The following is a 20,747-nucleotide window of genomic DNA, read 5'->3' as shown; positions in this document are numbered from 1 at the left end:
GATATACTCTCAACAACACGCCAAACAGGTAAAACCAGTTCTGTGCATTGAAGAACCGCAAATGCTCAGCAGGCTGTTCCTGTTGTGGTGGAGATTTGATGGGGCCCTGGCCTGAGCTGAGGGGGGCTTGTTGAAGGCACCTGCTTGTTGGGCAGGTGCTTTCTGGAGGCCTGTTCCTCAAAAAATCAGTCTTGAATAATGAGTTTATTTTACAGCAGAGACTAAAAAGGGCTTGCTCAGTTCTTCTCCAGAGGGTGGTTTCTTTTCTTTTCTTTTTCTTCATTTCTTTTGATTTTTAAAAATATTCATAGATTTGGTAAGGATTTAAGCAGGCGTACATTTTTCTCTGCCACAATTAGCATATCAAAACATTCACATTTCATTCTATTTGAATCTTTTGTCCTCTTCGAACTGTGAATATTTTAAGCAAAAGCACTTCCATAGGGTGTATTCTAGCCCTGACAGTTCAATCTGGAAGAAAAACACCATGAGAAAGTTTATAAACTGAGGCTCAGTACTGGAGGGAAAGGGACGGGGCAGGAAGGGTGTCAGAAATGGACCCTGTGAGCTCCGAATTGTCTGTGGCAGGAAAGGATGGGGTGGGAGATGGAGCCAACTGTCAGATCATGTCACATGGGTTTTATCTGATGGAAGCACATCAGATCCCATGAGACCACATGTAAGTTTGCTTGGAAGTTAAATAGAATCTCAGTGATCCTTGGAAAGGAAAAGCCGTGGGTCATTCGGAGTTCGTAAAGTCCTAGTTACGTGCTTGCTGACATTTAAGATCCCTTAAATGCTGCATAAATTGGAAAGTTTTCTAAAATATACAATTGTATCAGAAGGCTTTTTAATAGTTTGTAAACATTATGTCTTATTATTCTAATATTAATATATAATTAATATATTTAAGATTTTAACACTTTTGCTACAGTGATATCAAGACAGTACAGTTTTAGCTAGCATACATCAAGACCGTGAGGGACTTCTCTAGCGGTCCAGTGGCTAAGGCTCCATGCTTCCAGTGCAGGGGTCCCAGGTTCGATCCCTGGTCAGAGAACTAGATCCTACTTGCCACTAGTAAAATCCCGCATACTGCAAGGAAGACTTGAAGATGCCATGTGCCACAACTGAGACCCAGCACATTCAAATAAATAATTATTTCTTTTAAAAAAGAGGTTGAAACTTTTAAAGTCCATTATCAGATAGGAACCTTGATTGAAGCAACCTGAAGTTACTCTGGTTAACTTAAGCCAAAAGAGAATTGATCAGAAGACGATCAGGTTCCTCATAGCTGGATGGGAAGCTGGAGACACAGGCCTGGGCAAGAGTCAGGGAGAACAAGAGCACAGCGGAGATCTTGTCCCGGGAATGGTCTTTCTGAGTCTGCGCCGCCTCTCAGTTCTGCTGTGGCATTTAAACCAGTTGGCCCTGTGCCTCTGGGCCCCCCTCAGTGTTCTGACTGTGCTGAGCCCATGATGGGTTACACTGTTTAACTTCAACAGGGGAGAAGAATAGGGCGGGAAGAACACCCCCTTTCTAGCTTTCATAGTTGGTGATGGGGCCCTGCCGCTCACCCATCTTGTAATTCCCCTCCCTACCCTCCCCAGAAAGGAGAGACTTCAGATGCTGGACGGCTTAAACAATAAAAGTTCATTGTGCAGTTGGGGAGCAAGTTTCTGAGGAAGGTGAATCGTAGTTAAATGAGGCTTAAGGAATGAGTTTTTGGTCTCACTCAAGGGAGCTCAGTGATGTTGTTAGACCTCTGGGAGCCTCTGGGTCCTCATCTTAAGAAAGGGAGTTTTGATCACAACCCCAGCCCTATGACTCTGCAACCAGAGTTTTCTTTCCAGGAAAAAGATACAAATATGAATAGGATAACAGAAGCAGGCAGGTCTTTAAGAAGTGCCTCTTTTACCTTAGAGAATGATAAGTTGAAACTATCTGAAATACAGACGCGGGAAAGCTGGATTTAAGGAGCTCTGCTAGAGAGGAGTCACTGCAGAGTGAGCTCCAGGGATGCGTGTGGACTTAGGAGTCAGCTGCACCTTGCTGCTCGTGCTTTTTCACAGTTCCGCCCTGTACTTGTGGACTGACTTAGAGGAAATTCCTCAGGCTTGTTTTCTCATCTGTGAGGTGGAGATAATACTCCTTGATAACGCTCCTTGACCGTGGTGAAGATTTAAATGAGGTCCCATACGTCAGAGTGCCTGCTGCATAGGAATCGATGTACTAAGGTTACTGCTTCCCTCGCTAGAGGCCTGGGGATCTGGTTCTAGAACATAGTCTTGCTCTCTGAGTCTCCCCCTGGAGGGGAGGGAGTTAAATGGGAATTTAATGAGCATTTGCCCAGTTCGAGTTCACAGTCCCAGGCTCCAGGCCAGGACTCTTGTGGGGTTTAAAGAAAAACCAGAGTTTGTCCTCGCGTTGCTGAGCGCGCAGGCCGGCGTCTCCCTGTGCCATGCTCTCTGGGAGCAGTGTGAGAGAAGAGCTGTGACCTGTGTGATACAAACTTAGTAGAAAGTCATCGTTTTACTTTTACATTTTTATTATAAAATGAAACACAGATAACCATATAAAACAAATATGTAGTTTATTGAATTATTTTAAAGCAGCTGCCCTTGTAGGTCAAGATAGTGGATCTCACCAGCACTCTACAGGCCCTCTACATGCCTCATCTCAATGTAACTGCCCCCTGAGCCCCCATAGTCACCACTATCCTGACTTTAAGAATAGTCACATCCTTGCCTTTCTGTCAGAGAAGGCAGTGGCACCCCACTCCAGTACTCTTGCATGGAAAATCCCATGGATGGAGGAGCCTGGTAGGCTGCAGTCCATGGGGTAGCTAAGAGTCGGATACAACTGAGGGGCTTCACTTTCACTTTTCACTTTCATGCATTGGAGAAGGAAATGGCAAGCCACTCCAATGTTCTTGCCTGGAGAATCCCAGGGATGGGGAGCCTGGTGGGCTGCTGTCTATGGGGTCGCACAAGAGTTGGACACGACTGAAGCGACTTAGCAGCAGCAGTAGCAGTACCTTTCTCTATAGTTTATCACCTAGATGTGCCTCCCTGGATAATACAGTTTATTCCTACCCTCGTCTTTTAAATTTGATGATGTCTGCTAAGTGTTTTAATCTGTAGGTTTCCCTCTTTATCCCTTTCTCTTCCTTACAGTTTATCGGTTGAAGGACTGGGCTGTTTGGCCCATAGTTTCCTGGGTTTTGCCGACTGGATACTGATCCTGGCACATTTCCACACGTCCCTGTGCCCCCGGACTCCCTGGCACCTTTTTCATTTTTGCTTTTTGGCTGCACTGTGCAGCATGTGGGATACTGGATCTTAGCAATTCCCCATCCAGGATCGAACCGGGGCCGGCTGTATTGGGAGCACGAATCTTAACCACTGGACCACCAGGAAAGTCCCACCTGGCCCTTCTTATGCCACCAAATACAACGTCTTCTATAAAGGAGCTCAGTGGCCATATTGTAGTTGAACTGGATGGGAACATGGAATCTTTGGTACATGATTCACTCATAATTGAGATACCTCATATCATCTTCTCATTTCCATGGCAGCTGATTTCTTTTGAAAGAATTTCTAGGAAAGCCTTATTTTAGATGAAGTTTACATTGCAGTACTTACCAACTGACTCATTTTTATCCCTCATGCATCTTTAGAATGAATGATATATCGAAGATCAAATCCCAGAAATCCCATTAACCTCTGGGTTATGCAAAAATTAGTTGTTCAGTTTTTCAAGTCTGTGGTGTCAGTAACAGAAACTGTGTGTTTCTAATATTTGTTTGGTAGCTTTCTTAAACTGTTACAGGCATATGTAGCTCTGCAAATTCATGTTCCACTTATGTCAGTCAGGAAGGGAAAATATGGAGAAACTATAGTTTATCTGAAAGAATGTGGGAATAGGCTCTTTTAATCAGTAAGTGTTCTCCTTAGCTTAATGTGTTCATACGCACCTTCATGTATGTGGTAGTTTCTAAGGCATTTGTATGCAACTCAATACATATAAACTATATATGAATATAATTTAACATTTCTTCAATGAGTCATGATCTTATACTGCCTTACAGCCATCACTATGGGTGATTTTTTAAAAATGATTTATTATTCTACTTGTTGACCACGGTGGGTCTTTGTTGCTGCACACAGGCTTTCTCTACTTGTGGCAAGCTAGGGGTACTCTTTGACCGAGTCCAGAAGATTGAGATGATAAAATACAGGTTATTGTGTGTTTTGCTAGAAAATATTACCCAGAATCTTCTCACAAATCCTAGTTATTACCACCTGCCATTCATTCTGTTAACATATACTAGCCTCTGGCTAAGCATGAAGTTTACTTGCATTTTATGAGTACTCAACAATAGAGAAGAAAATCATATTTCTACATACAGTTCATTGTCAAAAAGGTATTAAAATTTCTCACTGAAGAAACAATAGAAAATAAAATTGATGTTAGGGACTCTGGCAATCCTGCTTTTGTGTATGCCCAAACTCTGGCAGTTGTGATGGACAGGCAGGCCTGGCATGCTGTGGTCCATGGGGTCACAAAGAGTCGGACATGACTGAGCAACTGAACTGAACTGAACTGAAGCCTCTAATGTCTGGATGAGGTCCTGATGCTTAGGGGTGAAGAATTAATACATTCTGGGGGATAAACTAATGAATGAACACATCTCTCATCAGCCTGTAGGTGTCCATAATCCACAGTTTATGCCTCAAAATAAATTTCCAAATCCTGAAGCTTGCAGACTCTCCCAAATAAATGAGAATGGATGGATAGATAAATGACAAATACAGAAAATGCTCTGTGTTGTTTATCACATGATTGAGTAAGAGTCTCTTCACTATAGGTGAAAGAATGCAGTTAGTAAGTCTGGGAGGATCACAACAAACTGGGAAATTTTTCAAGAGATGGGAATATCAGACTGCCTTACCTGCCTCCTGAGAAACCTATATGCAGGTTAAGAAGCAACAGTTAGAACTGGACATGAAACAATGGACTGGTTCCAAATTGGGAAAGGAGTACGTCAAGGCTGTGTATTGTCATCTTGCTTATTTAACTTATATGTAGAATACATCATCCAAAATGCCAGGTTGGATTAACCACAAGATGGAATCAAGATTACCAGAGAAATATCAATAACCTCAGATACGCATATGACACCATCCTAATGGCAGAAAGTGAAGAGGAACTAAAGACCCTCTTGATGAAGGTGAAAGAGGAGAGTGAAAAAGCTGGCTTAAAACTCAACATTCAAAAAGTGAAGATCATGGCATCTGGTCCCATCACGTGATGGCAAATAAATGGGGAAAAAATGGAAGCAATGACTTTATTTTCTTGGGCTCCAAAATCACTGCAGATGGGGACTGCAGCCATGAAATTAAAAGACATTTGCTCCTTGGAAGAAAAGCTGTGACAAACCTAGACAGCATACTAAAAAGCAGAGACATCACTTTGCTCACAAAGGTCCATCTAGTCAAAGCTATGGCTTTTCCAGTAGTCATGTACAGATGGGAGAGTTGGACCATGAAGAAAGCTGAACACTGAAGAATTGCTTTCAAACTGTGGTGATGAAGAAGAGTCTTGAGAGTCCCTTGGACAGCAAGGAGATCCAACCAGTCCATCCTAAAGGAAAGCAACTGAATGTTCTTTGGAAGGACCGATGCTGAAGCTGAAGCTCCAGTATTTTGGCCACCTGATGGGAAGAGCTGACTCACTGGAAAAGACCCAGATGCTGGGAAAGATTGAAGGCAGGAGGAGAAGGGGATGACAGAGGATGAGATGGTTGGATGACATCATCAACTCAATGGACATGAGTTTGAGCAAATTTTGGGAGATAATGAAGGACAGGGAAGCATGGCGTGCTGCATGGGGTGGCAAAGAATCCGACAAGACTTAGAGACTGAACAACCAGTCTGCGTTTTAGTCCTGGCTCATCTTTTCCTGTAGGTGGCGCGAGTGGCAAAGACCCCTGCCTGCCAATGCAAGAGATGCAGGTTCCATCCCTGGATTGGGAAGATCCCTGGGATGAAGGCATGGCAACCCGCTCTAGTATTCTTGCCTGGAGAATCCCCGTGGACAGAGGAGCCTGGCACACTACATTTCATGAGGTTGCAAAGAATCAGATACGACTGAGTGACTTAGCACGCATGCACACACACGTGGATTAAAATTAGACAAATATCAATGAAAATAAAATGTGCGCCTCTAATAGCAAATGTTACACAAATCAGTATGATGATGTCTGTTATGCTAATTTTTATTTTTACAATAGATTGATAATGGTCTATATATTTTATAGCTGAGCTATAGAACAGCCATGGCTTATCTTAGAGTTTAAAAATGCATAAACATGTGCTGCTTTTGTTTAGGTTCTAGACTGGGGAGGAGGATGCCCCAACCACATCCGTCAAAGATAAGCATGTCATTGTTCAGTTGTTAAGTGGTGTTTGACTCTTTGCTGCCCCATGGACTGCAATGCGCCAGGCTTCCCTGTCCTTTACTGTCTCCCAGAGTTTGCTCAGTTTGATGTCCATTGAGTCAGTGATGCCATCCGACCATCTCATCCTCTTCTTGTTAACGTTCTTCTTTCTCTGAAACCTTGGCTCACTGAGAATAGAGAAGTGGGTGAAGCCCATTTCGTGAAGTTGAGTCACGATGGGCCCATCTGTATAACCTTTGCTGGGCCTCTCTGATTGGCCAGTGAAGGAGAAAAGGGTGAATTCCTGAGCCTCAGTGACCCCAGTTCTCCCACCAGTCACTTGCTTTGTCTTAAGCAGTCTGTAGTTTCTACTTTTGCATTCTCCTTTCATTCCTACAGGCCATGCAGGACGCGCTGGCAGGCCTTCCAGAATGGTATGGGATTAAAGGCATGCAGGCCCACTGGATTGGCGACTGTGTGGGCTGCCATCTGGACTTCATGTTAAAGGTGATTGAGCAGGAGCATCTGCAGCAGTTATTGCTCACAACCCCCCTTCTGCCTCTTTAGGCCTCTTTTTAGAAAAGTGGGTGCCTGTATTCACATAAATCCTGGAGGAAAGTATAGCGCCTTTCCCAGGACAAATAACATTGACAGTTATTGATTCGTGGACAGAGGAGCCAGGAACTGGGGAAAGCCTCTTTCTGGGCATGCTCTGACATCCTTTGATGGGGACCCCCAAGTAGGCCTGGGGGTAGGCCCTGGGGAAGCCTCCTGAAAGAGGAACTGCGGCCCTCTTCTCTCTCCGCCTGTCTGCCCCTGCCTGAGACCATCTCAGGCCCCCACATGCCTGCCAGTGCCTGGGACTGAGGAGGGGTGGGAACAGGGGATGTGGGCTGGGGAGCACGGCAGCCCAGAGTGCGGACTGAGAACTGAAACGACCCTGCCTCTTGTCAGGTTGATGGGCAAGTCACAGGAGAAAAGCTGAGCGCCTACACAGCCACCCCCGAGGCCGTTTATGGCGCCTCCCACGTGGCCATCTCTCCCAGCCACAGGCTCTTGCACGGGCACAGCCCTCTGAAGGAAACCTTTCGGAAGGCCCTCGTCCCTGGCCAAGGTAAGTCGGCAAGTTAAGGTTAAGAAGGGGGCGTTACGCCTTACATTTCACAGAGTTCACGGTCCTTTCACATATGTCATCCTTGTGATCTGTTCCTCTCCTTGGCCTGACTTTATGTGTTGATTTTAAAACGTGAGGATCAGAAAGAGACTTGAAAATAAGTTACTTTGAGTCAGTAGCTTCTCCGCTTCTTAAGTTTTTGTTTGAAAGTTCAACTCTTTCCCTTTAAATATAATCTAGATTCAAAGCTCTTTTCTGATAAGAATAGAATCTTGTGCTTAATTTATAGTCTCATCATCAAATAAAACTATACTGACAAGGACAGGAAGGAAGCCAGTGCGAAACAGAGGAAACATTTTCAATAACTTAATTTTAGTGTCTCTTAAGAATTCACAGAGTGATCCGAGCAGACCAGCAGGGTCCTGGTCTTTAATGAGAACCAAGCTGACCTCAAATTGGCACAGCGAGTGTTGGTCAGTGAGGATGAGATGTGCATTAGTCTGAAGTCCAGGGCTGCAAGCCACAGAGTCCATCTCTGGCTCACCGAGAGGAAAGGGGGAACATACTGGAAAACTGTGGGGAAGAACCAGTCTGGAAGAAGACTTGGACTAGGCAGCCACGGGAGTTGGGGTAGGAAGAATGAATAATGTCTTGATACCACTGACTGAGGGAATCTGCTCTCACCTTGCCATCAACACTTGCGGCACTTGCTTTGAGATTTGTCCTGCAGAGAAACGTGTCCGATTGGTACAGCTGGGGACCCCTGGCCTCTATGTTGGCCGAAGGAAGGCCAGGTACCTTATTCCTTGATAGCCCCCCAGGACTGTCATCCGTGAGGAAGGGATAGCTCTGTAAAACTCAGGCTCTTACCAGAGGAAGGAGTATGGATCCTGGGCAGGCGAAAGGAACTCCCCTGTTAATTAGAAGTAGGTCTCAGGAGAAATGTAAATATTTCTGTAAAAATCTCAGCCCGCTTCACTTTTCATAAACTATATAAACTTCAACCCAAGCCACACAGTCTGAATTATTGCAGGTCTGTTTAAGTTACTAGATTAATAAAAATTTTTGAATAGTAGTATAGTTTCATGTTTTTTTTTTTTAAATAATTGGAATGCATAAAATAGCCAGAAGGAAAGACTCCCTGATCAGATTGGAAGGATAAACAGTGTTGCCCCAGCTTCTCTCTGCTGAAGATTTATAATTGTTAACAACAGTAATACTCAGATCAGTTAATATTTACTGAGAGCCGGCTGCGTGCTGAGCACTCGGGGATGGGTAGGTGGCCACTCACAGTCTTGCCTTCTGGGAGGCTGCAGCAGAGGAGACCCAGATGCATACGTAATTTGCTGGCCCAGGACACATATCACTCGGTTTCATCTCTTTTGTTGTATATTGAAATAAAGAAAAGACTCTTTTAAGATTTTAGTGTGTGCTTCTGAAGTCCAGTATAGCTCTCTCTCAGTTTTATTTTCCATTTATTCAAAAGAAAAATTGGATTCTTTTCAGTGGTTTAAAGGGAAAACTCATCATTTATACTCTCATGAACATTTTGAGATTTCTTGAGAACTATGGCAGTGGAATAATATCTAAAATTGAAAAACTAAAAAATGTGAATCTGACCTTCGATTCCCCCTCCATGCTTAAGTTGGGGACATAAATTAAAATGAAGTAATAGCAGTAGGGGATTACCTAGCTAATAAGTTATAAAAGATATAGTTCCTGCCATGAAAGATACTATATGAACCCAAAACATTTTCACATGTAAGAAATTAAGAGGCTGTTGTGGCATGGGCCAGTTTTCACAGTCACGTTGGTATTAGCACATCTGACTTGGCCTGGTTGGTTTCCTTTTGGCTTGGTTCTCCCCTCTTTAGTAATTTCTGAAATAAATCCAAACGGAATGCTCCTCTTGGCTCTAAATTTTCCGATTCTAATTTTCATAGTGGAAATATTCTTTTTGCAGATGCCAATTTATTCAAAGTCTCTAGATTAATTTGCACGTCAGGTCTCTGGATATTGACCTGTGGCCTCAGTCGTTTGTGGCCAGTACAGTGCCCGAGCGTAACATGGTTTTCCCGAAGGTGAATTGAAACTGCTGCATGGATATGGGTTTATGCCTCCTCTGGCCTCTACGGTCACATTTTAAACCTGAGCATCTTATCACTAGTGTCATTTACCATTGCCAACTGGCTCCGTTCAGACAGGCGCCTTGGTTTTCCCTCAAATATCTGTTTTTCAGGATAAATAAATATTAAAGCAGTGACCACTTCAAGTCACGGTAGCACACAGTTGTGATAGAATCTATCACTTGCCTGAGCTTAAATTATCACACTCAACTTCCTACAGTTGCTGAGTTGGTGTCTGCATATGGGCTCCTGAGTTGGCACAAGTCGACCAAGGTTCTGATCCCAGATCTATCCTGTGACTGAAGGAAGTTGAGTTTTCCCAGCAGCGCAGGTGATGGGGCTGTCAGGCAAGGTGGTGTGGGGGCCTGGTGGGTACAGAAGGAGCCCTGAGGGGCTCTGAGGAGGAGGAGTATGGACAGGGTGGTGCTTGAGTGTTAGAGTGGAGGCAGGAGAGCTGGCTTCCCCAGTAGTGAGGTTAGAGGTGAGTAGTGAGTGATGGCCCTGAAACAGCAGCCATCGGGATGGAGGGGCGAGAACAGCTCTCAGAATTATTTGTTTAGAAGACTCCTCGGACATCTCCCTGATTTTTGGCCTGGCTGACTGTGTTGCTCATGTGTTTGACTAAATGTACTGTTTTGCTCAACATCCTGTAATTGGCACAGATTCCTTTAAGAGAGCAAAAAGTAACGTCCCTCTCCGTACAGATCTTGAAATCTAGTGTATTTCCATAATCATTGACATTGTCTCCTCTTCTCAGTTGACTACCGCTGACTTAAGTCGTGTTACGTAAGCTGTGACTTGATAGGAACTAGAAACCATAAAAAGCATCAATGGGGGAAATATTGTCCGAGTTCTAGACGCTGTTCTGTTTTTTCCTGGAGTCTTTTTCTTACACTCCTGATATTAAAATATGCAAACCCTGGGGCTTTGGAACCGTGCATTTCAGCTCTGAGTCACTGATGATCTACACAATGCATTTTTTGCCAAAAGGGTAAACGAGGTCTCTGTAATAAGAGGCTTAGGAACCCTGTCGTTGTTGACACATTAGAGAGAGGCCCCAAAACATCGAATAATTTATGGCTCCCTATTGCTTTGCCCTGTCTCCATAGAATCAGCATGAGGGTGGAACAAAGGGCAAGGAACAGAATCCTGTGGGTAATAGTTTGTTCTTAAACCTAACTGTCCCTGCTAGCATCCTTGCAGTTCAGCAGGTGTTAATAGAAGCTGTGCGGAGGAAAGCTTCTGTGCTCAGGTAACCTGGCATAAAGCAGAAATAAATAGGTTTCTTTGCTTCCACTTGTCAGTGTCTTCTCTGTGCTGACGTGCGTTGTGACTGTCTACAGGGGAACGTCAGGCGCCTCTCCTCACGCGTACTTGACCACGGGGCCCTGTTTCCACAGAGATCTGGGGACCTAGCTGCAGGCAGCACCGCTCTGCACCAAACAGAAGTCTCTGGTCTGTTTTTCCAAGGGGCATGAAAGACCCGCCTAGTTTGCAGTGGGGCCTGAGAGAGAGGGCAGCTTCTTGCCTAGAATGTTTCCTTTGTAATTACTGGCTGTTAAGCTAGGAATCCTTTGTGTTTTCTGCGGCGTTTCGCTGTGATTTAACCCCTGTATGAACTGCTTCAGTTACTTGGGGTTTCTCCCTGGCTTCCTGCTTCACGTTGCCGGCACACGGCTCATGAGACATGTGGAGAACGCCAACTCCGACCAAGAACTTCGGATCTTAACTTTGGTTCTTTCTGAGAAATAGGTCGTGACTGGGTACAGCAGGCACATTGCTGTAGGGCGTTCATTACACATCTGCTCATGTGTAAATTCACATATTAGCTTTTTTTCTAATTGAAAAACAGTCACAATAGACTTTTATGTGGGAAAATGAAAAAAATCCAACCCTTTAATCCATACTCTACTTTTTTTCATATTTTTCTGATAAATGACTTTATTGATATATATTTTGCATACCAAAAAATTCATCTATTTAAAGTGTACAGTTCATTGGTTTTTTGTATATCCACAGAGGTGTACAACCATCACCACTGTCAATTCTAGGACATTTTCATCACCCCCCCAAAGAAATGTCATACCCTCTAGCAACCATACTCAATGCCTCCTATTTCCCCAGCCCCAGAAGACCACTAATCTACGTTCTTTCTCCATAGATGTGCCTATTCTGGACATTTCATGTACGTGGACTCGCGTGATATTTGTTCTTTCGTGACTGGCTTCTTTCACTTAGTGTAATGTTTTCAAGGTCATCCAATGTTGTCGAATGCGTTAGTACTCCATTCCTTTTTATTTCAGAATAATACTTCATTATAGATACCACATTTTATTTATCCATTCATCAGTTGATAGACATTTTGGGTTCCACTCTCTAGCTAGCTGCCATGTCCCTTTGGTACGGATTCTTGTGCAGATACATGCTTTTATTTCTTCGTGTATGTATCTAATTCTGATTTATTTCTTCGTGTATGTATCTGTTGAGTTGTTGGGTCTTACGTTAATAGGAACTCTATATTTAACTGGTTGAGGAACCGTCAGACTTTCTCAAGGCAGGTGCTCTATTTTACATCCCCAGATGCAGTGCAAAGGGATCCATTTTCTCCACATTTTTGCCAGCACTTGTCACTGTCTTTTTTGTTATGGTCATGCTAACGGTTGGTCATGCTAATGGTTATCTCACTGTGGCTTCGATCTGCGTTTGTTTATCCGATGACTAATGGTGGTGATCATCTTTTCATGTGCTCATTGGCCATTTACATATCTTCTGTAGAGGAATATCTATTCAGAGCATCTGCTCAATTTTTAATTGAGTTGTCTTTTTATTCTTTAATTTTGATAGTTCTTTATAGTAGACACAAGTTTCTTATCAGGTATATGATTTACATCCATGTTCTCCAGTTCTGTGACTGTTCTTTTCACGTTCTTGATGGTGTCCTTTGAAGCCTGGAAGTTTTAAATTTTGGTGAAATCCAATTTACCTATTAATACTTGCTTCTTCTGTTGTTTTGCTTTTGGTGTCATATCTAAGACACCGTTGCCTAGTCAAAGATCACTAAGATTTATACACCTGTGTTTTCTTCTAAGACTTTTATATTGGATCTTATATTTAGGTCTTTAATTCATTTTTAAATTAACTTTAATTTATTCTTTTGCATGTGGTCATGCATCTTTTAAATTCATGTTCCCACACACACTCATCCTAAAAATGAGACTGCTCCTGTCTTTTGTTTTTTTGTTTTTTACTTAATATGATATCAGAAAATATTTCTTAGTTTTTAGGCAGGCTTGTCTTTAACCCATGCATAATATTCTATCAACTCAATGTACCATAATATTCTAAATCTTCCCTATCATGTTGAATATTTGTCCTTTTTCGTGTTTGGGCTGTTACGGAGACAGTTCTTTGCCTCTGTAGAATAAATTCCTCAGAAAACAGCTCCCCCCCCCCCAAAAAAAAAAGAATGAAGGAAAACATCCCCAAGAGTGCGATTTTTTTTTTATGAACCCTTTTTTGGTTCTTTTTACATGTTGCTTTTATTGGTTTCTGGAAGGGCTAAATCAGTTTAGAGTGTCTTACCAGATGACATACGAATTCCAGGACAGCTTCACATTGAGGGTGCCCTTCTGATTTTATTTTATGTATCTGTCTTTCAGCTGTGCTGGGTCTTCATTTCTGCGTGGGCTCTTTTCTGGTTGCGGTGGCTTCTCCTGTTGCTGAGCACAGACTCTAGAGCACACTCAGGTAGTTGTGGCTCGAGGGCTCAGTACTCACAGCTCCTGGGCCCTAGAGCTCAGGCTCAGCAGTTGTGGCACACGGGCTTAGGGGCTCCACAGCGTGTGGGATCTTCTCAGACCAGGGGTTGAACCTGCGTCTCCTATATTGTCAGGCAAATTCTTTACCACTGAGCCACCAGGGAAGCTTTTTATTCTTTAATTTGATAGTTCTTTATAGGAGATACAGGTGGTCGGGCCAAGGCTCTTTCCTTTCTACTGCTTGGCCCCTCTAGGATGTCGCCCTTATCTGTGTGTTCTAGATTGTTCTGCATGTCATCTGCATTGTGGTCAGAAGGGTGGGGGAGAAGGGCAGCTCCCCCTCTTTGCGAGCCTGGCCTCGGGCTCTTCTGCACGCGCTCTCTGGCCACTCCTGGTGGAGGCGCTGAGCAGCACTGCCATTAGCCGTGCGGCCATGTGTCCAGCAAACACTGGTGCTGAATCAGAGGGCAAGACAGACACGGGGTCAGCTGGCAGCCTGTGCCCGAGCCGTTTCTCTGCTATAGACCAGAGATTTGTGGTCTGTTTGGACAATTATCCTCTGTTTGGATAATTCCAAATTAAGTGTTTTGTTATGACCACATAAATATTGGTCATCTGAGCCAGATATACTCTGATTACATTTTCCTTTTTATATAACTTTCTGTTTTTCCTGAAGTTCATGGTGTTCTCTCTCTCTTTTTTTTTTCATTTGTTTTGTGTTCTTTGAATTTCTGATTGTCTTCCCACGCCCTCCCAGAAGCTCTTTAAAACTCCTTTCAAGTTTTCTACATATTCCGGTCTGTCAGAAATTGTGCCCGTCCCCTTTTTTCCCCGACGATGCTTCCTAGGGCTCTCTGTCCTGTTCGCATGTCACCTTGTCTTTCTCCCGGCTTCTGCCATCCTGGGAGTTCTGTCTGTCTCTGCTCTGCAGATGTCCCTGCCCTCTTCTCTTTGTTGGATTCCCTGTTTGTTCCCTGGATTCCATGTCCTCCTTTTCTTGATTTACCCCTTACTTTCGCAGGGCTGCCCTGGTGGCTCAGATCGTAAAGCGTCTGCCTGCAATGCTGGAGACCCAGGTTCAATCCCTGGGTCCGGAAGATCCCCTGGAGAAGGAAATGGCAACCCACTCCAGCATTCTTGCCTGGAAAATCCCATGGTCAGCGGAGCCTGATAGGTTACAGTCCCTGGGGTTGCAAAGAGTCGGACATGACTAAGCGACTTCACTTTCACTTTTTGCTGGACCACAGCCTCTGGTATCTCCTTAGAAACGGATCACGGGGAGGAGCAATTTTGTGCTTGTATGTGTGAAAATCGGATCTCTGCTCAGTCATTCTCTCCTTTCCTATCTACTTCCATCTTTGAGTGTTATAGTTTAAAATTCCAGATATCTTTTAGTTTCACCGTAGGTAGGTTGTTGGTTTTCTCTTTCTTCTGTATACTTGAGTTACTTTCCAAAAGGATAAGGGAGGTGGTAGGAGCATCTTTCCTCCACCTTCTGGGAAGCAAAAGTGCCATTTTCACTTCTATGCTGAGGAGCACGAATGAATCTTTTCATGTATTTGTTTAATCTTTTGATCCTCCACTAGTGTGAATTATCTGTTAATACCTTCAAAGAACAAATTCTATAATAATTAGCACAAAACACAGAGGTTCTAAAGCTTCTTTTTCTCACTTGTCTCCTCTGAGACGCACAGGGTGTTAAAGCCCCAGCTGACGGGCCTCCACCGTTGTCTGCCCTCATTTTCAGATTGCCTGACGCCCGTGACGGCCGTGAACATGCTCACCCAGCAGGAAGTCCCGGTCATCATCTTGGCCAAAGATGACTTCGAGGGCTCTCTAGATGCAAAAATAGGTAAGTAGCTAGTAAAATGTAATCAGGAGAATGTCTTTAGCAGGCTTAAGATCAAAATACTAGCCTGGAAGAGCTGGCTGTATATTCCGTGATCTGTTTTGCGTCTTTGTAAAAATGAGTGTCCCTTCATTTCATTGTCTCTTATTTAAAGCATTGCATTTTGAATAATCAAAAATGTCTGGCCCACAGATTTTGCCAGTGGAGCTAGTTGGCAAGACTTGCCTATACAATGTGGGGAACAATACTACTCAGATAAGAATCCCATTTCAGAAGTCACAGAAGCAGCAGCAGCTACTGAGATGGGGGTTCAAAGCACACATGATTGATGCGGGCTAACTTTTGGGGGAAGACTTAGTGGAGGGGGTGAACTTGAGCCGTGCAAGAAAGGGATTGTGAAACAGCAGTAGAATCGAAGGCGTTTGTAGAGCTGTAAATTGCACATGGTTGGTGGCCTTACTCATTGCTGAGTGTTCTAAACTACCGCCACCTAACAGGAAGTCTGGGGTTGAATCAGGGAATGGAACCTAATCATATCCCATCCAAGACCTACCCTGAGGGGGACTGGAACATCTCTCTTTTACAACTTCCTACTGTAGATTCCAGCCCATCACCAGTGTGCTGGAACCTGCAGAGAAAGTTACTGCCACACCCTCTATCTCCTGGCACACACAAGAAATGGCGTTGCTTACCGAAACCATGTTTTTTCCTTACAGCCCTCAGATGCTTTTTTGACAAAGTGATTTGAAGAAACACCAACCCAGAAAACAGATATTTAGCCATTCAAGTCATTCTTATCTGACAGTTTAACCTAGAAAATATGTTGCTTAAAAGACATAATTCCTTCTAGTACTTTAATGCATCTTATAATTAGTAAAATTCATTAATATAGCCAGCCAAGTTGAACAGTAAAGGAAGCCCTTGCTGATGTGGCTTTTTTTTTTCCCCCCTCATTTGGTATTTTGAGTCAAAGTACCGGCACAATATTGAGAGTTCTGAAGGAAAAGGGTAAAAGAAAAAGAGAAATCTGATTTTCTTGGGTATGCGTGGGAAATCATTTTTCCTATTGTCTTCATTTCACATACTTCCATGATTAACATTTTCTAAGTTATCGTCTGTTGCCCTCCAAGAATAACAGAAACAAAAGTAAACAAGATGAAGTAGGGTTTTCACCATCTTACCGGCATGTTACAAATGGTTTACATTCTGCTGAGCCCCACATGGCCAGCACAGTGGCCCAGCGCGAGCTTGATGCGGTCAGGTAAACCTGTGATCACGTCTCCATTTGAAGATTGCTCTGAGTTCCCCCAGACCCCACAGGACTGGAGTAAATGACTCTCCCCCCTCCTCGTCCATGACCACTTCTCGGCAGTCTCCATTGCTTGCCATCTGTCCTCACCCTTCGGGGTCTTTCAAGTCCACTCTGACAGTTTATTTGCTTCGTTACATGCTTTTTGTCAATAATCTCAGCTGGAACAAACACCACAGAGCTTTCCGTCATGCCGTGGCATTTTCTATCTTACCAAGGAGGTTTAGAACCCACACCCTAAACATTAAATCACCCTTGTAGGGCAGCGTTCCAGAGAGGTTGTTCATGGCGACCTGACGTGTGTCTGACCCTTAGTTTTCTCTCTCTCAGTTGCCGTGTGGCGTGCTGTGTCCGCAAGGATGTCAGCAGTTTTGACAGCTGTCCCTACAACACGAGTTCTCAACCAGGGATGATTTGGGCATCAACTGACATTTGGCAACTGTAGAAACATTTCTGCTGGTAGGGACCAGGGAAGCTCTTCAGTTCCTACACTGCACAGAACAGCCCCACAGCCAACTTCAGAATGTCACATAGGGCCCAGGTGGAGAAACCCTGGCCTACAGAACTGACAGCTGAAAAGCCTGTTTTCTGAAGAGCTGAAGCTGAAACAGCAGGCCCTGATCCTCTGAATGAGCGATTTCCTTACACTCAGCTCTGTCTCCTCAGGGGCGTATGTGGGTTGAAGACTAAATGTCTATTCAGAATGTACTGTTGCCTCTGGGAACAAAGCACAGTGTGGAGAAACACAGTTGCCAGCTTTCCACTTCCTGCCCGAGTGGATGTTTCTGGGGTGCTGGGAGACGCTAGCGGAGTCAGCCCTGCTGATCAGGAGCACCCCACTGTCCTGCGTCCCTGAAGGAATTCAAAGACCAGGCTTCCCCAGGTGCTTGTGATTCGCTGTTCAAGTGACAGAAGCACCCAAAATTGTGAATTTTAGAATTACAAGTAATCGTTTTTAAAGAAAGTAAACAAAGGAATAAGACAACCGAAAGTAGTGTCAATACGGAACACCATTGTGTCAGGGTGGTGAGTTTCCCCAAGACTGTTCTCCCTTTTCTCAGTGAATGCGATGTGATTTGATCATTTCTCTGACTGAAAAAGATAGAGTCTCCCTTCAAAAGCTAATGCTGAGTGCCCGCTCTGGCAGTCCTTTTGTGATTTGGGCATTTGCAAAGAAGACATTTTGTATTTCTTCGCCTTGAACAGGAATTCCCAGCACCAGCTTAGAGGACTCCGCCTTGGCCCAAACCCTGGGCCTGTCCTACTCTGAAGTCATTGAAACGACGCCAGATGGCACAGAGAGGCTGAGCGGCTCCGCGGAGGTTGGTGGGGCCTGAGAATTTACTTCTAAACTCATGGTCTTCACGTGAGCTTCATGATGCATTTTCCCCTCGATGCAAGTTACAACCTACCATTTACCATTGCATTCATCTCCACACCTAACAGTCTTGCAGCCTCGTTTCGAAATCTATGAAACCAAAATAATGTTCTTTTATTACTATTATCACTTACTTTTATTTATTTATTGGCCGCACAGGATCTGAATTGCAGCACGTGAACCCCTAGTTGCGACACGTGGGATCTAACTCCCTGACCAGAGGTTGAACCCAGGTCCCCTGTATTGGGAGCATGGAGCCTTAGCCACTGGACCACCAGGGAAGCCCAAAATAATGCTCTTTTTCAAGATCTAGAAGCTTCTCAACTCCAAGTTGAACCTGATCCCTGAATAGTATAGTTGTCAGAATAGCTAGTACCTTATTTTGGGAATCTTCTGCATGAGAAAAATGACCTCCTCCAGGGAAACTGGTTCCTTGAGGCAGTTGACCAAAATTGGCTCTTCCTTTTAGAGCTCTCTCTTCTCCCCAGATACTTATTTCCAGACAGTGGCAGTCCAGGGTGGTGGCCTCAGGGTAGCAGCTCATTCTTACCGCTCTCCTTCCCCTCTCAGTTCACAGGTATGAAGCGGCAGGATGCATTTCTAGCCCTGACTCAGAAAGCCCGGAGGGAGAGAGTGGGCGGTGACGTGACGAGTGATAAACTGAAGGACTGGCTGATCTCGAGGCAGCGCTACTGGGGCACGCCCATCCCCATGGTCCACTGTCCGGCCTGCGGGCCCGTGCCCGTGCCTTTGGAGGACTTGCCCGTGACCTTGCCCAGCATCACCTCTTTCACTGGCAAGGGAGGCTCCCCACTGGCCTCTGCTTCCGAGTGGGTAAACTGCTCCTGTCCTAGGTAAGGAGCCACACCCCTCGGCCACGATTGCTAACTCTCCTCTCGGACTTCCGCTTGGTTAGAAAGAATAACATAGGTCTTTTGCAACCTTAGAAAGAGGAGGCTGGAATCTGGAGCCCAGCCCTGTGATGGGTGCCCTCTTCTCTCCTCTGGGCTGGTGGAGGCAACAATATCAATTCACATCTTTCCCTGAAACAGCCGATCCAACTGATGGAAAAGCTACACATTTTCATCATAGCTTTGGAAAAGACCACTTTCCTTCACTATATATTCCAAAGAGCTTCTCAGAGAAAAGAGTAAATGCCTGCGGTTTTCCCACAGAGTGACTATGATAACAGTGGAGATTTTATCACAAGCAGCAGGATAGTAGCTACGAGGACAAGTGTACTCAGGGGTCTCATTCTTTAATATCCTGAAATATGTCATATCTCCTTAATTCTCATTTTGGAAGTAGGATTATGTTTTCTGTCAATTCACTGGCGTGTCTCCCATTTTTTTTTTTTTAAGATCTTTTGATGTGGATCATTTTTAAAATCTGTATTGAATTTTTTACAGTATAGCTTCTGCTTTGGTGTTTTGATTTTTTGGCCCTGAGACATGTCGGGGTCTTAGCTCCTGACTAGGGATTGAACCCTCCCCCGCCCTGCATTGGAAGGCGAAGTCTTAACCATTGGACCTCTAGGGAAGTCCCTCCCGTGTGATTTTTTAGGATGCCATTCCAACTGATTAAAAAGTAAATAACAGATACCAAAGTGTAGTATTTCCCTTCGTCCTTGTATGGAAAAGCTGTTTTTCTCTGCCTTGTAGATCGTGATGGGGTTGTTTAAAGTTTTGAAATAACTTAGTCCTCTTACTACCACCTCTAGGTCAGTAATTAGGTAGCCACCTAGTTGGATGGCATCATCGACTCAATGAGCACGAGTCTGAGCAAACTCTGGGAGATAGTGAAGGACAAGGGAGCCTGGTGGGCTGCAGTCCATGGCGTCGCAAAGAGTCAGACACGACTGAGTGACTGGACAGCAGTGCGCATGCGTGGCTCAGGCTGGCGAGACAACACTCACGGCTTCAGGTCCTGACCCGGCCTCTTCACCAGCTATGTGGTCTTGGGAGAGTCACATAAGCTCACTGAGCATTGATTTCCTTATCAGGAGTGAAAATAACCCCATGAAGGGGTTTCAGAAGACTAGAATTAACTCATGGAACCCTGCACAGTGGCTCCTAGCAGACACTCTGTAACTGGAAGTGTTGGCGATGTTCTGCCCTGGCCTGCCAGCAGTTCACCCACGAGCTCACTCAGGCAGTTTTGAGGTTTGCGATGGGGCTTGCAGGAATGTAGGAAGCTCTGGGCCAGGTAGGGGAGAGTTAGCACACCCTTTTTGTTAATAAGCAGTAACAAAGTACTTCTCTGTTGGAGACATGGGCAGCCTTCAGCCCACCCATTGTGGCAGCCCAGGGCCTTGGTGGTGGGGATAAGATCTACCTTGTCTACTGATGCCTGGAGAGCAGACCCCAGGCGTGGGCTTGGTCAAGGCTCCCTGTTGAATCTGATGAGCTTGCAGGGCTGAGAGCGGCTGAGCCGTGTGGCCAAGCGGGACAGCCCAGTGGTGAGGACCATGGGCACCAGAGTCCAGCAGAGGTAGATTCGTTACCCTTGAGCTCCAGGACCTTGAACGGATTTCTCAACCTCTCTGAACCCTAGTTACCCATCTGCAAAGTGGGAACATCAGTAGTGTCTACTTCAGCATCCCCAGAGTTACTGGGATTAAATGAGACAAAGCCCGGGAAGCGTTTGGCTCGGTGCCCACCACCCAGTTTTAGTCTATTAATGCTGGGGCTGATGATGGTAGTACCACTGTCACTGTCACCATTGTCTGCCTCCCATTTTCCAAGTAGTCTCTTCTGTATAATCCGGCTTTT

At 44.7% G+C, this 20,747-nt stretch overlaps 1 protein-coding gene across 1 annotated transcript in view; it reads left to right on the top strand.

The window, feature by feature from the left end:
- LARS2 (leucyl-tRNA synthetase 2, mitochondrial) overlaps positions 1-20,747 on the top strand; it is a 148,020-nt gene that overhangs the window by 82,471 nt on the left and 44,802 nt on the right. Inside the window, exons 8-12 of the mRNA XM_010862414.1 lie at positions 6,842-6,949; positions 7,397-7,556; positions 15,188-15,292; positions 17,805-17,920; positions 18,547-18,830. Of these exons, the coding sequence (XP_010860716.1) occupies positions 6,842-6,949; positions 7,397-7,556; positions 15,188-15,292; positions 17,805-17,920; positions 18,547-18,830 (773 nt within the window). The remainder of the gene's footprint in view (positions 1-6,841; positions 6,950-7,396; positions 7,557-15,187; positions 15,293-17,804; positions 17,921-18,546; positions 18,831-20,747) is intronic.

This window comes from Bison bison, unplaced genomic scaffold (assembly GCF_000754665.1).
Source record: "Bison bison bison isolate TAMUID 2011002044 unplaced genomic scaffold, Bison_UMD1.0 scf7180017864482, whole genome shotgun sequence".
Classification (NCBI taxonomy): Eukaryota; Metazoa; Chordata; class Mammalia; order Artiodactyla; family Bovidae; genus Bison; species Bison bison.
Note: the sequence above shows the minus strand (reverse complement) of the source record. Positions and strands in the feature narration are given on the sequence as shown.